Consider the following 13605-nt stretch of genomic DNA (forward strand, 5'->3'; position numbering starts at 1 on the left):
TTCTTTTCCTTTTCAGTTATTAGTTTCATACAAGTTGTCAGTAACATCGCCCGTTAAATGCAATGGGAAACATTGTATTAAACTGAGAATAAAAAAAGTCTTCCAAGAACTGTCTATTGTGTCACTCAGGAATAGAACCAAACTTTACTTTTTCTCTTCTTTTCATTTTGCACCTGACCTTTGTCTGCTGTTAAGAAATCGCTTAAGATTTTATTTTTATTTTTTTTTTAATGCTGACATAAAATGCTGTCTCCGGCGTATTAAAATATATTGTTACACTAAAGAAAATGCAAAAAAAAAAAAAAAAGAAGCCAATACGCACATGAATAATTAGGATAGGAAGAAGGTTTTGGAGAAGTGTCGGGGAAGCTGGGAGAAGGAGGCTTCAATAGACGGCTAGTTCGTCGGGATGTTGTATCAAGGACATTATGTTACACATTTTAATGAAGGAGTTGTGTGTTGTTCTTTGGGTCTTCTGAGACATAATAAACACATTTTTTTGTTCTTCATCCTTTAGAGGTCATTGTCTATATGTGAAGATCTTCTCTGCTTAGTCTTTCAGCTCTGGTTAAATATTCTGCGGAAATCCCAGGAGCCAAGAAGTTGCTGCGCCTACAAATTTGCCGATGGCGCCCAACATTTGTTCAATGAATGTTCTTATTATTTTTCAATGATCCTAATTCAGTTTTATTTTTTGACTGTGAAGTTTTTTTTTTTACATTTTAGCTTATGTATATGATTATGGAGGTACATGCACTTAACCCCTTCCAGACATATGCTGGATGGGAGTATATGAAGCAGGTATGCAACTGACATCTGCTTTTATCAGCAGCGATCAGAGCTGAGCTCCGGTTACTGCTGTCAAACCCCTAAAGTGTCGCTATTGTTCTCTGAGAGCAGCATGTGACAGGTTCTGGGCACCCATCGGCATTCCATGGCAGTTTAGGACCTGCCACTTTGGCCACAAGCTGGGCCTCATTGGAGACCATGATCTTCTATATATACTAAAACACATAGTTTTATCGCAGTATATAGAACAAGTGATCAGTCAATCACAGGTTCAGGTTTCCTGAGGGGGTTAGAAAAAAGGAAAAAAAAGTCATAAAAATGTAAATTACCCCTTTCTTTCATTAAAACTAAAGACATTAAAACTATTAATTGGTGGAGTCTAGTAAAACTTTCAAGAACTACATTTGTAATGTTAAGTTTTTGAACATAGGTCCCATAACCCCAATTTTAATGGGTCTATTTACTATCAAAAAAGACTAAAAAGAACCAGACAAAATCCCAAAACACTTCCCTTCGCTACAGTTTTGAGCTGATCATAGTTATTAAAACATAAAATAGGAAAAGAAAATTACATTGTAGAACAAAACTGTACAAGAACAAAAAAAACATGGCTGATTGCTCCCAAAAACATCTCCCCGCTTGTCTGTGGGTGTTAGCTGATGACCCGGCTCCTCTAAATGTAAGCGAATGAGTCTGAGCTGCAGTACCACACACAACCTGTGAACAAGAGTGGCGCTGTTTTTTTATTTGTGACTATTTTCATAGCACTGCATCTAATTCATGAAATTCTTTACAATTTGAATATTCACAATGTAACTTTTTCCTTTAACCTTTTGATGTCAGGCGATCTCACATTTGTCCTTGTCGGTTGTTTCTCCTGTCTTATGTAAATAGAATCTTGTTAGAAGAGGCGCAGACGTGTTCACAAGACAGAACTGAATCGTGAATGTTGCAAAATGTTGATGCTTGGTTTTACCAAGCCGTGTTATCTTCACAGTTGTGAGTTTATGCGCCGAGTCTTTCCCTTTGTATCTGCAGGTGTTTCCTCTCTTCCTCCCGCATCGGTGCAATGGTTTTTGCTTGTTAACACAGAATAAACAAAGAGGCGGGTGGTAAACACAACAAGAGGAAGAGCTGGTTTTCTGTTTTTTAATGGGACGTGGAAGAAAATATCTGAGATTCTGTCTCATCTTGCACAAAAATAAAACTCACAAACCCCAGGAGCTGCAGGGCGTCTGATTTTAAGGTGAATCCACCTATAAAGTCAATGTCTACCTTCCCTCGGCCATTGTCCCACTGGTGTAGTGTGGGGTTTGGGACTGCAGGAGTGATTGATCCAGGCTCCAAATTCTATGGGGCGCAAAGTTTAGCCTTTCCCACCCCCATTACCTCTCTACTTGTCAGCACTGCAGGGGTCCAGTATATACCACAGGTCGGTCGCACAGGTTCTGATGCAGAGCGCAGCAGTCGCAATGAGATTTGGCCAATGACAAACCCATCTTGCCTGTGGCGCTCTGCATAGTCAGCAACTGAGGTTGAAAAGGCTGCACTGTGCTCTTCCACCACTCCCTGACCCACTTGTATTTTTGTGAGGAGTGGCAGAGAATTACTGGGAAAGTTATCTCAAATTTTAAAATGTGCACTCCGTGAAAAACGATCATAAGAAAAAAAGCAAAACCATACACTAACTGTAAAAAAACCCCTGAAGTTTTCACTTGCCGTTACTATCCCTAACTAGAATTAATTAAGACCAGCGTTCATGCTAGTGCAAAGTATTAGGGTTAGGGGTAGAGTTATCTTTAGAAGCAGCATTAGGGATAGGGTTATCTTTAGGACTAGGGTTAAGGATAGGGCTAGGGTTAACTTTAGCACTAGGGTTATCTTTAGAACTAGGGTTAGGGGTTGGGTTATCTTTAGGAGCAGCATTAGGGATAGGGTTATCTTTAGGACTTGGGTTAAGGATAGGGCTAGGGTTATCTTTAGCACTAGGGTTATCTTTAGAACTAGGGTTAGGGGTTGGGTTATCTTTAGGAGCAGCGTTAGGGATAGGGTTATCTTTAGGATGAGTTATCTTTAGGACTAGAGTTAGTGATAGGGTTATCTTTAGTCATAAAGATAACCCTAGTCTTAAAGATAACCCTAGCCCTATTCCTAACCCTAGTCCTAAAGATAACCTAACCCTAGGACTAGGGTTAGGGGTAATCTTTGGGATCAGCGTTAGGGATAGGGTTATCTTTAGGACTAGAGTTAGTCCTAATGATAACTCTATCCCTATCTCTGGTCCTAAAGATAACTTTAGTCCTAAAGATAACCCTATCAATGGGGCTAGGGATAGGGTTATCTTTAGGAATAGAGCTAGGGATAGGGTTATCTTTAGGACTAGGGATAGGGATAGGGCTATTGTAGGACTAGAGTTATCTTTAGGACCAAGGTTAGGGTTAAGTTCATTGTTATCTTTAGGACAAAGGTTAGAGGTATGGCTTTGAAAACAATGGATTTGTTCTAGACACTCGTATTTCTTCACTACTTTTATTTCTATGGTTGTGGATCCTGCTGAATATCGTCCATGGTGACAAATTTAAAATTAGTGTGTATATATGGATATTTTTTTTTCCATTTTCAGGTATTTTGAAATTGAAATTTTAGGGGTTAGAAGACCCCTTCAGCAATAGTTACCATTCCTACTAGAGATACATTCATACGGTGAAGAATTCTACCATTGCAAGCGCTGAGCCACAACATTGTCTCCTGTGTTACAATGTATCTTCCTTGCCTTGATTGTAAGAAAATGAGAACAATTGATAGATTTCAGCGGGCTCCGTTCTACATATTGTAAATTAAAGACTTCTTATTTGTGAATGATCATTCATTACAGGAGCGCCGAACAGACATGAATAATTCAATGTGGAGAATGATTTTCTCTCAATTTGCTTCAGTTTGTCTAAAGCCATTGAATCTTCTGTGGTGGTTGTCATTCATTTCACTAAGATACCTCGGTGTTTGTGTTTTATTACCTTCTTCATGTTTATTTAAAATGGAAGCTTTGATTTTCCTGTAAAGTAATAAAAGTTCTATAATAAATCTGAGGAATGTGACTGTAATACAGAAGGCAATTATAAAAGAAATGATGGCTACTCTCAGCATTCACACAAAGGAGGAGTCGAGCAGTCGATCGGAAAGGGGAAATGGAAACTCTACTTTTTGAGATATTCTCAGAATAAGTTTGGGAATTGGCGACATAACCGATGCTTAATGGAGATGTCCATTTGGACAATCCCATTCCATGAGAGGATGTGTCCGACCATAAGGTGATAACACGGGGTCGGTTCCTTGGAATAAGTATTGAATTCTTCCACAGGGAGAAAAGGTGCATTATTCCACAACTCACATGACGATCATATTTCTGTCTGTGTAATGTAGGGACATACTGGAAAATCCAAAGAGGAAGATTTTCTTTTAAGGCCCTCGTCCTCATTAACTCAAGGTTTCCCCCAAAATATTAGAAATGGGATTATCTATTTTATGTTGCACTATATGATATAGTACAGTTTTAGTAGCATGGAGGACATTGGAAAAGTACTGAGTAATGCAGCTGTGAATCTAGGTCTGGAATGAGAAAAACACTTAAAGGGAACCTGTAGGCTTGGAAATGCAGTGCAATCTTCCTGAAGCATGTTCTAGAGCAGGGGGAACTGAAAAGATTGATATATAGTTTTGTGTGACATTATACAGCAGTACTGAGAAGTATAGCTGTGAATGCAGCTCTGGGGTTGGCTAAACAATGTCTGTAAAGCAGAAGCAGCATGGAGGACATTAAATAATGTTACTGAGTGAAGCAGTTGTGAATTAACTTCTGGTGTGAGATAAACGACTAGTAAAAAGCAGAAACAGTACGGAGGACAATATACAACAGAACTGAGCATTGTACCTGTGAATCCAGCACTGGGGAGAGATAATACACTTAATAGAAAGCAGTACCATGTGTGTAAGCGTGTGCCTATTTCTCTTATTTTGCCCCTCTTCCCCACCACCACCACTTTGTTCAATTTGGCAGATGTAATCGGATTCCTCTGTAATCTTGCTGTCCGTTGTTTCTTCAACAACCAATGTGAAAATAATGTGCAGGATAAAAGTCTTCACAAAATGAATAAAAATGTAATTTATTTCTTAAATGCACTTGAAAACGTGAGATATCAAGACAAACGGACATAAAATTGATCTGGTGAGAGAAAAATCAAGGAAGCACATACAGTATGGGCCCAAACATAAAAACCTCATACAAGGACAAACGGTGGAAAGCAAAGTGACAGTGAAGCGTAAATATGAAAGAATAACACAGTAATGGGTCACCTATTGTCCTAAAGGTAAATGACAGGCAGAAGTAAAAGCAATAACATGATACAATAAAGAGTCCTAGAGACAGGAGGAGAAATGGGGCTCATAAGGGGAGAAATAAGCCGATCTCTAGGTATTCAGATTGGGAGATTGAGTTATGCAAACTTTGTTGACCCACATTTCATAATGTGGCTTTTATTTGTCTCGATTCTTAGACCTTCTCATCGGAGTCTTTGTGACAAAGTTTACAACTCAGCAGATTCTTCTCGGGACTTTGGACAATTTAATTAATATAATATCTTTTTCATTTTTCCAGGTGCTTCTTGGAAGATGGTGCTTCAAAAGGGGCCTGGTTGAATCGCTCCAGTATTATTTTTGCTGGAAATGACAAGTGGTCTGTGGACCCCAGAGTTTCTATAGCAACGGCAAATAAAAAGGAGTACAGCCTGCGGATACAAAAGGTGGATATTTTTGATGACGGCCCTTATACCTGCTCGGTACAGACTGAACACAGCCCTAGGACAATGCAAGTTCATCTCACCGTGCAAGGTACGGATTAGATACATTGTATAACAGTGGAGTGCAGGAGTGCTGACAGATCCTCTATATACAGCTCCGCACGGGACACATCCTCTATATACCGCACCGCATGGGACACATCCTCTATATACTGCACCACACGGGACACATCCTCTATATACTACACCACACAGGACACATCCTCTATATACTACACCACACGGGACACATCCTCCATATACTACACCACACGGGACACATCCTCTATATACTACACCACACCGGACACATCCTCTATATACTGCACCACACGGGACACATCCTGTATATACTGCACAGCACGGGACACATCCTCTATATACTACACCACACGGGACACATCCTCTATATACTACACCACACAGGACACATCCTCTATATACTACACCACACGGGACACATCCTCTATATACTGCACCACACAGGACACATCCTCTATATACTACACCACATGGGACACATCCTCTATATACTACACCACACAGGACACATCCTCTATATACTACACCACACGGGACACATCCTCTATATACTGCACCACACAGGACACATCCTCTATATACTACACCACACGGGACACATCCTCTATATACTACACCACACGGGACACATCCTCTATATACTACACCCCACAGGACACATCCTCTATATACTGCACCACACGGGACACATCCTCTATATACTACACCACACGGGACACATCCTCTATATACTACACCACACGGGACACATCCTCTATATACTATACCACACGGGACACACCGTCTATATACTACACCACACGGGACACATCCTCTATATACTACACCACACGGGACACATCCTCTATATACTACACCACACGGGACACATCCTCTATATACTACACCACACGGGACACATCCTCTATATACTACACCACATGGGACACATCCTCTATATACTACATCACACCGGGACACATCCTCTATATACTACACCACACGGGACACATCCTCTATATACTACACCACACGGGACACATCCTCTATATACTGCACCACACGGGACACATCCTCTATATACTGCACCACACGGGACACATCCTCTATATACTACACCCTACAGGACACATCCTCTATATACTACACCACACGGGACACATCCTCTATATACTACACCACACGGGACACATCCTCTATATACTACACCCCACAGGACACATCCTCTATATACTACACCACACGGGACACATCCTCTATATACTACACCACACGGGACACATCCTCTATATACTACACCACAGAGGACACATCCTCTATATACTGCACCACACAGGACACATCCTCTATATACTGCACCACACAGGACACATCCTCTATATACTACACCACACAGGACACATCCTCTATATACTACACCCCACAGGACACATCCTCTATATACTACACCACACGGGACACATCCTCTATATACTACACCACACGGGACACATCCTCTATATACTACACCACACGGGACACGTCCTCTATATACTACATCGCACGGAACACATCCTGTATATACTACACCACACGGGACACATCCTCTATATACTACATCACACGGGACACATCCTCTATATACTACACCACAGAGGACACATCCTCTATATACTACACCACACGGGACACATCCTCTATATACTACACCACACGGGACACATCCTCTATATACTACACCACACGGGACACATCCTCTATATACTACACCACACGGGACACGTCCTCTATATACTACACCACACGGGACACATCCTCTATATACTACACCACACGGGACACATCCTCTATATATTACACCACAGAGGACACATCCTCTATATACTACACCACACGGGACACATCCTCTATATACTGCACTACACAGGACACATCCTCTATATACTACACCCTACAGGACACATCCTCTATATACTACACCAGATGGGACACATCCTCTATATACTAACCACACGGGACACATCCTCTATATACTGCACTACACGCGACACATCCTCTAAACACTATATCACACGGGACACATCCTCTATATACTACACCACACGGGACACATCCTCTATATACTACACCACACGGGACACATCTTCTATATACTACACCAGATGGGACACATCCTCTATATACTACACCACACGGGACACATCCTCTATATACTACACCCTACAGGACACATCTTCTATATACTACACCAGATGGGACACATCCTCTATATACTAACCACACGGGAAACATTCTCTATATTCCGCACCGCACGGGACACATCCTCTATATATCGCACCGCACGGGACACATCCTCTATATACAGCTCAGCACGGGACACATGTTATGGAAATTTGGTTTGGATAAATCTATCCCTGTGTGTGCTGTGGCCGTTCCCAATTAGACTGAGTATTTTGAGCACTCAAGAATGAGACTGCACACCATTGTGACCATAACATTCCACCAATACTGATGATTTATTGTACATACATGGATTTATAATTGCATATAGAAAGGGGTGGTTAGTTAATTACCATATTGTCAATCTCCCCTGTTATTGGTTATCTAAATATATATGGAATATTGTGATTAATGCACATATGAATGCTGATTAAGCAACTAAAGTGTAGCTGTCTGCCTCTAGGACAAAGTTGAGACACCTTATCACTTAATACATCTGGTGCTGTTCCGCTTTTGGCTGGAGATCCCCGAACAGTCTGTCTGGCTTATATCAGTTTGTGTTAGCCATTTTAAGCAATTGATTATAGTGTATATATTAGCTGTGGATATACTGTATGAGTATACATGAGTATATATAATTATAAAGGAGTATATACGCAAGTGAGATCTATATGATATATTTCCATCACAATCTCCCCTTAGATATCACTTGCCCAAATCGTAGCCTCCTGTCCCAAAGCGCTGCAACTCTTTTATGCTGCCGGTGAGCTGACGCATGCCTAGCGCATACACCCCCCTCCGTACAGACTTTTCGCAAATGGGCGGTTAGGAGATCTGTCCCTAACGGGGGTTCGTTGCAATCAGTCTCCTAGTCAACAGCATGTGTAGTCAGCGGTGTGTATTCTTTATCAGGTAGGTCATCTATCCGGTCAGGCAGGGCATCCACAACATCATTCTGGCTTGGGTGTCATCCTCTGGTAGGGGAGCTTTCTTGCAATGCGATGAGTGGATCCAAGTGGGTCTTCCCTCCAGCTTCACAGAGGTTGGTGTCATCAACGGCACTTGGACAGGACCATCAAATCTGGGGTAGAGCGGTGTTCTCTTTACAAGCTTTTTCACCAACACCCAGTCTCCTGGCTTCAGGGAGTACGTACCGGATACTGAATCTGGATCTGGCAATGAAGAATAAAGCTCAAGAATGGATATTAGCAAGTTTCTTGGTGAGTTCAATTACATAAGCAGACAAAGTATCATATTGCATAGTCAGCTGCTGTGGGAAGAATACCCCTAACCTGGGACTAGACCCAAACAAAATTTCATATGGTGACAGCTTTTCTGGGCCTCTGCTAAGACTTAGGGTACCGTCTCACAGTGGCACTTTGGTCGCTACAACGGCACGATCCGTGACGTTCCAGCGATATCCGTACGATATCGCTGTGTCTGACACGCAGCAGCGATCAGGGACCTCGCTGAGAATCGTACGTCGTAGCAGATCGTTTGGAACTTTATTTCATGTTATTAAATGTAAAAAAAAACAAACAGTACATACTCACATTCCGGTGTCCGTCAGGTCCCTCGCTGTCTGCTTCCCGCACTGACTGTGAGTGCCGGCCGGAAAGCAGGGCACAGCGGTGACGTCAGAGCTGTGCTCTGCTTTTACTTTACGGCCGACACTCACAGTCAGTGCGGGAAGCAGACGGCGAGGGACCTGACGGACACCGTAATGTGAGTATGTACTGTTTTTTTTTTTTTACATTTACGATGGTAACCAGGGTAAACATCGGGTTACTAAGCGTGGCCCTGCGCTTAGTAACCCGATGTTTACCCTGGTTACCCGGGGACTTCGGTATCGTTGGTCGCTGGAGAGCTGTCTGTGTGACAGCTCCCCAGCGACCACACAACGACTTACCAACGATCACGGCCAGGTCGCATCGCTGGTCGTGATCGTTGGTAAATCGTTTGGTGTAACAGTACCCTAAGTAGTGTGATTGGGAGTGTCTCCTGCCATGGGTTGTTTGTCTCTTGGGCAACTTTCAACATCCTGTTCTTAAGTGTCCCATTCAGTCTTTCAACTTTCTCGCTACTCTGGGGATTGTAGGGAGTGCATAGGCCAAAATCTGACCCTACTGCTGACCAGATCTCCCATGTGAGATTTGCTGTGAATGCAGGTCCCTGGTCACTCTCTATCACATCTGGGACCCCATATCTGCATATCTCATCTCCGAGAGTAGCTTCTTTACAGTAGTCTTTGCTGACTGGTTCCTCACTGGGAAAGCTTCTGGCCATCCTGAGAACACGTCCACGACCACAAGAGCTTATTTGAATCCCCCACTTGACAACGTCTGGATGTGGTCTATCTGGATCCTCTGGAAGGGGTACAATGGTCTGGCAAGATGATGTGTGGGAACTTTCTCCATTCTTCCAAGATTGCATTTGCCGCAGGTCAAACATCTGCTAGTGAACTTGGCTGTTAGGGTGGAGATCCCTGGAGCGAACCAGTAAGCACCAATCAGATCATTAATCTGTGTCTTTGATCTGTGTGTGGGCCCATGTGCCCACTGGACCACCATAGGGTACATGCTTCGGGGTAAACAGGGTTTGTAGTCCATTGCGTATACCCTTCCTTCTTCATGTGTTGCTCCCTTCCGCATCCAGCATTCCTTCTTGTCCTTTGGGGCTTGCTCTTGCAGCTTTTTGAGCAGATCCCAGGACATCATCTGGTCAGGTGCCTTGTCCTCAGTTGCCATGTAGTAGCCGTCCGGCTCTACGACCTCTCCCACATCTCCGTATTGTCTTCTTTGGCTGCTTCTTTGGCTGCCATATCCGCCATGTTGTTGCCCCGTGCCTCTACTGTGTTCAGTTTTCCATGTGCTTTGACCTTTAGTACTGCCACCATTTTTGGAAGTTGGAGTGCGTCCAGCAGGTCCTTGATGGCTCCATGATGCTTCCCGGTTGTTCCGCTTACTGTGATGAAGTCCCTTGCAGCCCAGATGGGTCCAAAGTCGTGTGCTCTGCCATGCGAGTACCTTGAATCGGTATATATATGTTCGCAGTCTTGTCTTCTGCCATCTGGTAGGCCTTCGTCAGCACTATCAGTTCTGCTTCCTGGGCTGTCAGACTAGGCGGCAGACTTCTGGACCACAGGATCTCTTGATTGCTGGTCACTGCACATCCCGTGTGGAATCTGCCTTCATCATCTGCAAATCTGGAGCCATCTACATAGAGGATCAACTCTGGGTTGGTCAGTTGCTCTTCTGCCACCTTGGGTAGTCCTGCTGTTTCCTGTTGCATGATGCTGAAGCAATCATGGTCATCCGTCCGGAGCAAATCCAGATCCCTGCGGAAGGTATCATGCAGATTTTGATCAGAATTTTGATCTGAGGGTCCATATCTGTATCCCCCCTTGCGAGTGGGAGTAGAGTGGACAAGTTGAGGACTGTGCATCTGGAGATGGTGACATTGTCGGGCAGGAGTAAAGAGCACTGGAGGCGAAGATGCCTGGCGGTGGAGAGATGTTTTGACTGGGTTTGGTTGTGGATTGCTGAGATGTCATGCAGAGTCAGGATTTCCAAAGGATATCCAAGAATGATGTCAGCAGTCCTGTCCAGGAGGGCGTGTGCTGCAAATGCTGCTCTCTTGCAGGAGGGGGTTCCCCTTGCAACTGGATCCAGAAAAGTAGCCTAAAGGTCTCTGCTTTCCCCCCTGAAGCTGTGTCAGGACTCCAGTAGCAAGGCCTTCTTTTTTCCATCAGGTAGAGTCGGAATGGCTTCTCGTTGTCAGGTAGGCCTAATGCTGGCTCTGAGACTACAGAGCCTTTTAACTTCTTGAACGAGCTGAAGGCTGCATCTGTCAGGAGGATAGGGTTGACGCAATCATACAGAGGCTGCATTAGGACTGAGGTATCAGGGATCCAGGCTCTGCAATACAAAACTAGACCAAGGAAGGCCTGTAGCGCCTTTGGAGTTGTTGGAGGAACCATCTTCTCCACTGTGATCTTCCGGTCATCTGTCAGGTGTTTCATCTGGTGAGCAATACAGTGTCCCTGGAACGTAACTCGCTTCAAACACCACTGGACATTGTTCTTTGAGAACTTGCAGTGCTGCTCCGCCAGGTAGAGTAGGAGAGACAAGGAATGGGCTTTACACGTGTCAAAGTCAACTGCACAAAGGAGTAGATTGTCCACGTATTGTAGCAGGGTTACTTCTGCATGTTCTGTGTCCCAGTTGGCGAGGGCTGTGGACATTGCTTTGGTGAATTGTGAGGGGCTGTTCTGGGCCCCATAGGGCATCACCGCCCATGTGTACTGCGCCCCCTGATGTGTAAAGGCAAACAGGAACTGGTCATCCGGGTGAAGGGGAACACCGAAAAAAGCATTAGCCAGGTCGATCACTGTGAACATTTTTGCTGTGGCAGGCACATTTGAGAGCAGAGTGTGCGGATTCGGCACAATTGGAGTTTCAAGCGCCGTGGCGTCATTCACAGCTTCACAGGTCATGTGCCATTCTGAACTTGGCTGGCTCTCCTTTTACAGTCTTTTTCTTGACAGGGAAAAGCGGGGTATTGCAAGGCGATGTGCAAGGAACAATGATTCCTATTTCCAGGTAGACCTTCAGTTCGTCAGAGACAGCTTGACTCTAGGCGATGGACAGGGGATACTGGGCCTTACGAGGGTATGGGGTACCTGGCTTGAGTGACACCCATACTGGGGCAACTTGAGGTCTTCCCACGTCCTGGGGTGCCTTAGACCGTAGACTTTCTGGTACTACATCCAGTACCTCCTTGGGTAGGCCTCCATCGGTTGTTTGAGGTTCTTGTAGAGCTGCCAGCTTGATTCTTCTTGGGTCAGGGATGAAGAAAGTGTCACGGTCCCATCTTCCTGGAACACTGTGGTCGCCTTCAGCTTCTGCAGTAGGTCTGCTCCCAGCAGGTTGAGTGGCAGGTCCCTGACACCACAAACTGGGACAGGATAGAGTGTCCTGGCTGAGTGCACACGTTCAGAGGCTTTGTAAGCTGAGAATGTCTGACTTGACCATCAATGCCCATACGAGACACAAATGATTCTGATAGGCAGGTGGGATCTGGGAGTTCCACATGTCTCATCACACCTCTGGCTGTACCGGTGTGCAGAAGAAAAGATCTGACAACGCCATCCACTTTCAGGGTAATTTGAGGTATTGGTCCTGCAGATGGGGTTTTACATGTCAGGAGCGTAGTGTCTTGCCGACCTGGCTTGCCCCTGTCCTATGGATGGGGTACTTCACTGCTTTCTGTACTTCTTCCTTGACCTGTTTCTCTGGATCAACTCTTGGGTTGCATGGGTGCTCTGCACTGGTTCCGGAAATGGCCAAACTTGCCACAGTTGCAACACTTGACACTTTTTCTGTCTTTGTAGGGTGGTTTGCGCTTCCAGGTCAGTGGTGACCATGAGAGGGGCCGTCTTCTGCACTCCTGGTTGGGACGCAATCCCTTTGGCTAATGTGGACAACGGCATGATGGGCACTGTAGCGGCAATGGGGTCCGGCCTGCTGATTGAAGCTGCGGGGCCTGGTGGTAAGATGGGGCCTGCAGGTGCATCCATGGCGAGGCCCAGGGGTGCCATGAGACCGGCAGCTGCATCCAACCAGAGGTCTTGGGGCATTACAGGGGCTGCAGCTGCATCTGCCACCACTTCTTCCTCCTGGTCTGACATAGCTTCTCCCCTTTGCTAACCTTATTGAGGTCGGTGTCTCCTCTCCGGAGTATGCAGCGGTTCTTCCGGTGTGTC

At 44.7% G+C, this 13605-nt stretch overlaps 1 protein-coding gene across 2 annotated transcripts in view; it reads left to right on the forward strand.

Annotated features, from left to right (window-relative positions):
* The window catches only part of NEGR1 (neuronal growth regulator 1), a 548474-nt gene that overhangs the window by 239022 nt on the left and 295847 nt on the right, over positions 1 to 13605 (forward strand). For both annotated transcript variants that reach the window (XM_077277581.1, XM_077277582.1), the window contains exon 2: positions 5441 to 5673. In XM_077277581.1, the coding sequence (XP_077133696.1) occupies positions 5441 to 5673 (233 nt within the window). The remainder of the gene's footprint in view (positions 1 to 5440; positions 5674 to 13605) is intronic.

This window comes from Ranitomeya variabilis, chromosome 8 (genome assembly GCF_051348905.1).
Source record: "Ranitomeya variabilis isolate aRanVar5 chromosome 8, aRanVar5.hap1, whole genome shotgun sequence".
Lineage (NCBI taxonomy): Eukaryota > Metazoa > Chordata > Amphibia > Anura > Dendrobatidae > Ranitomeya > Ranitomeya variabilis.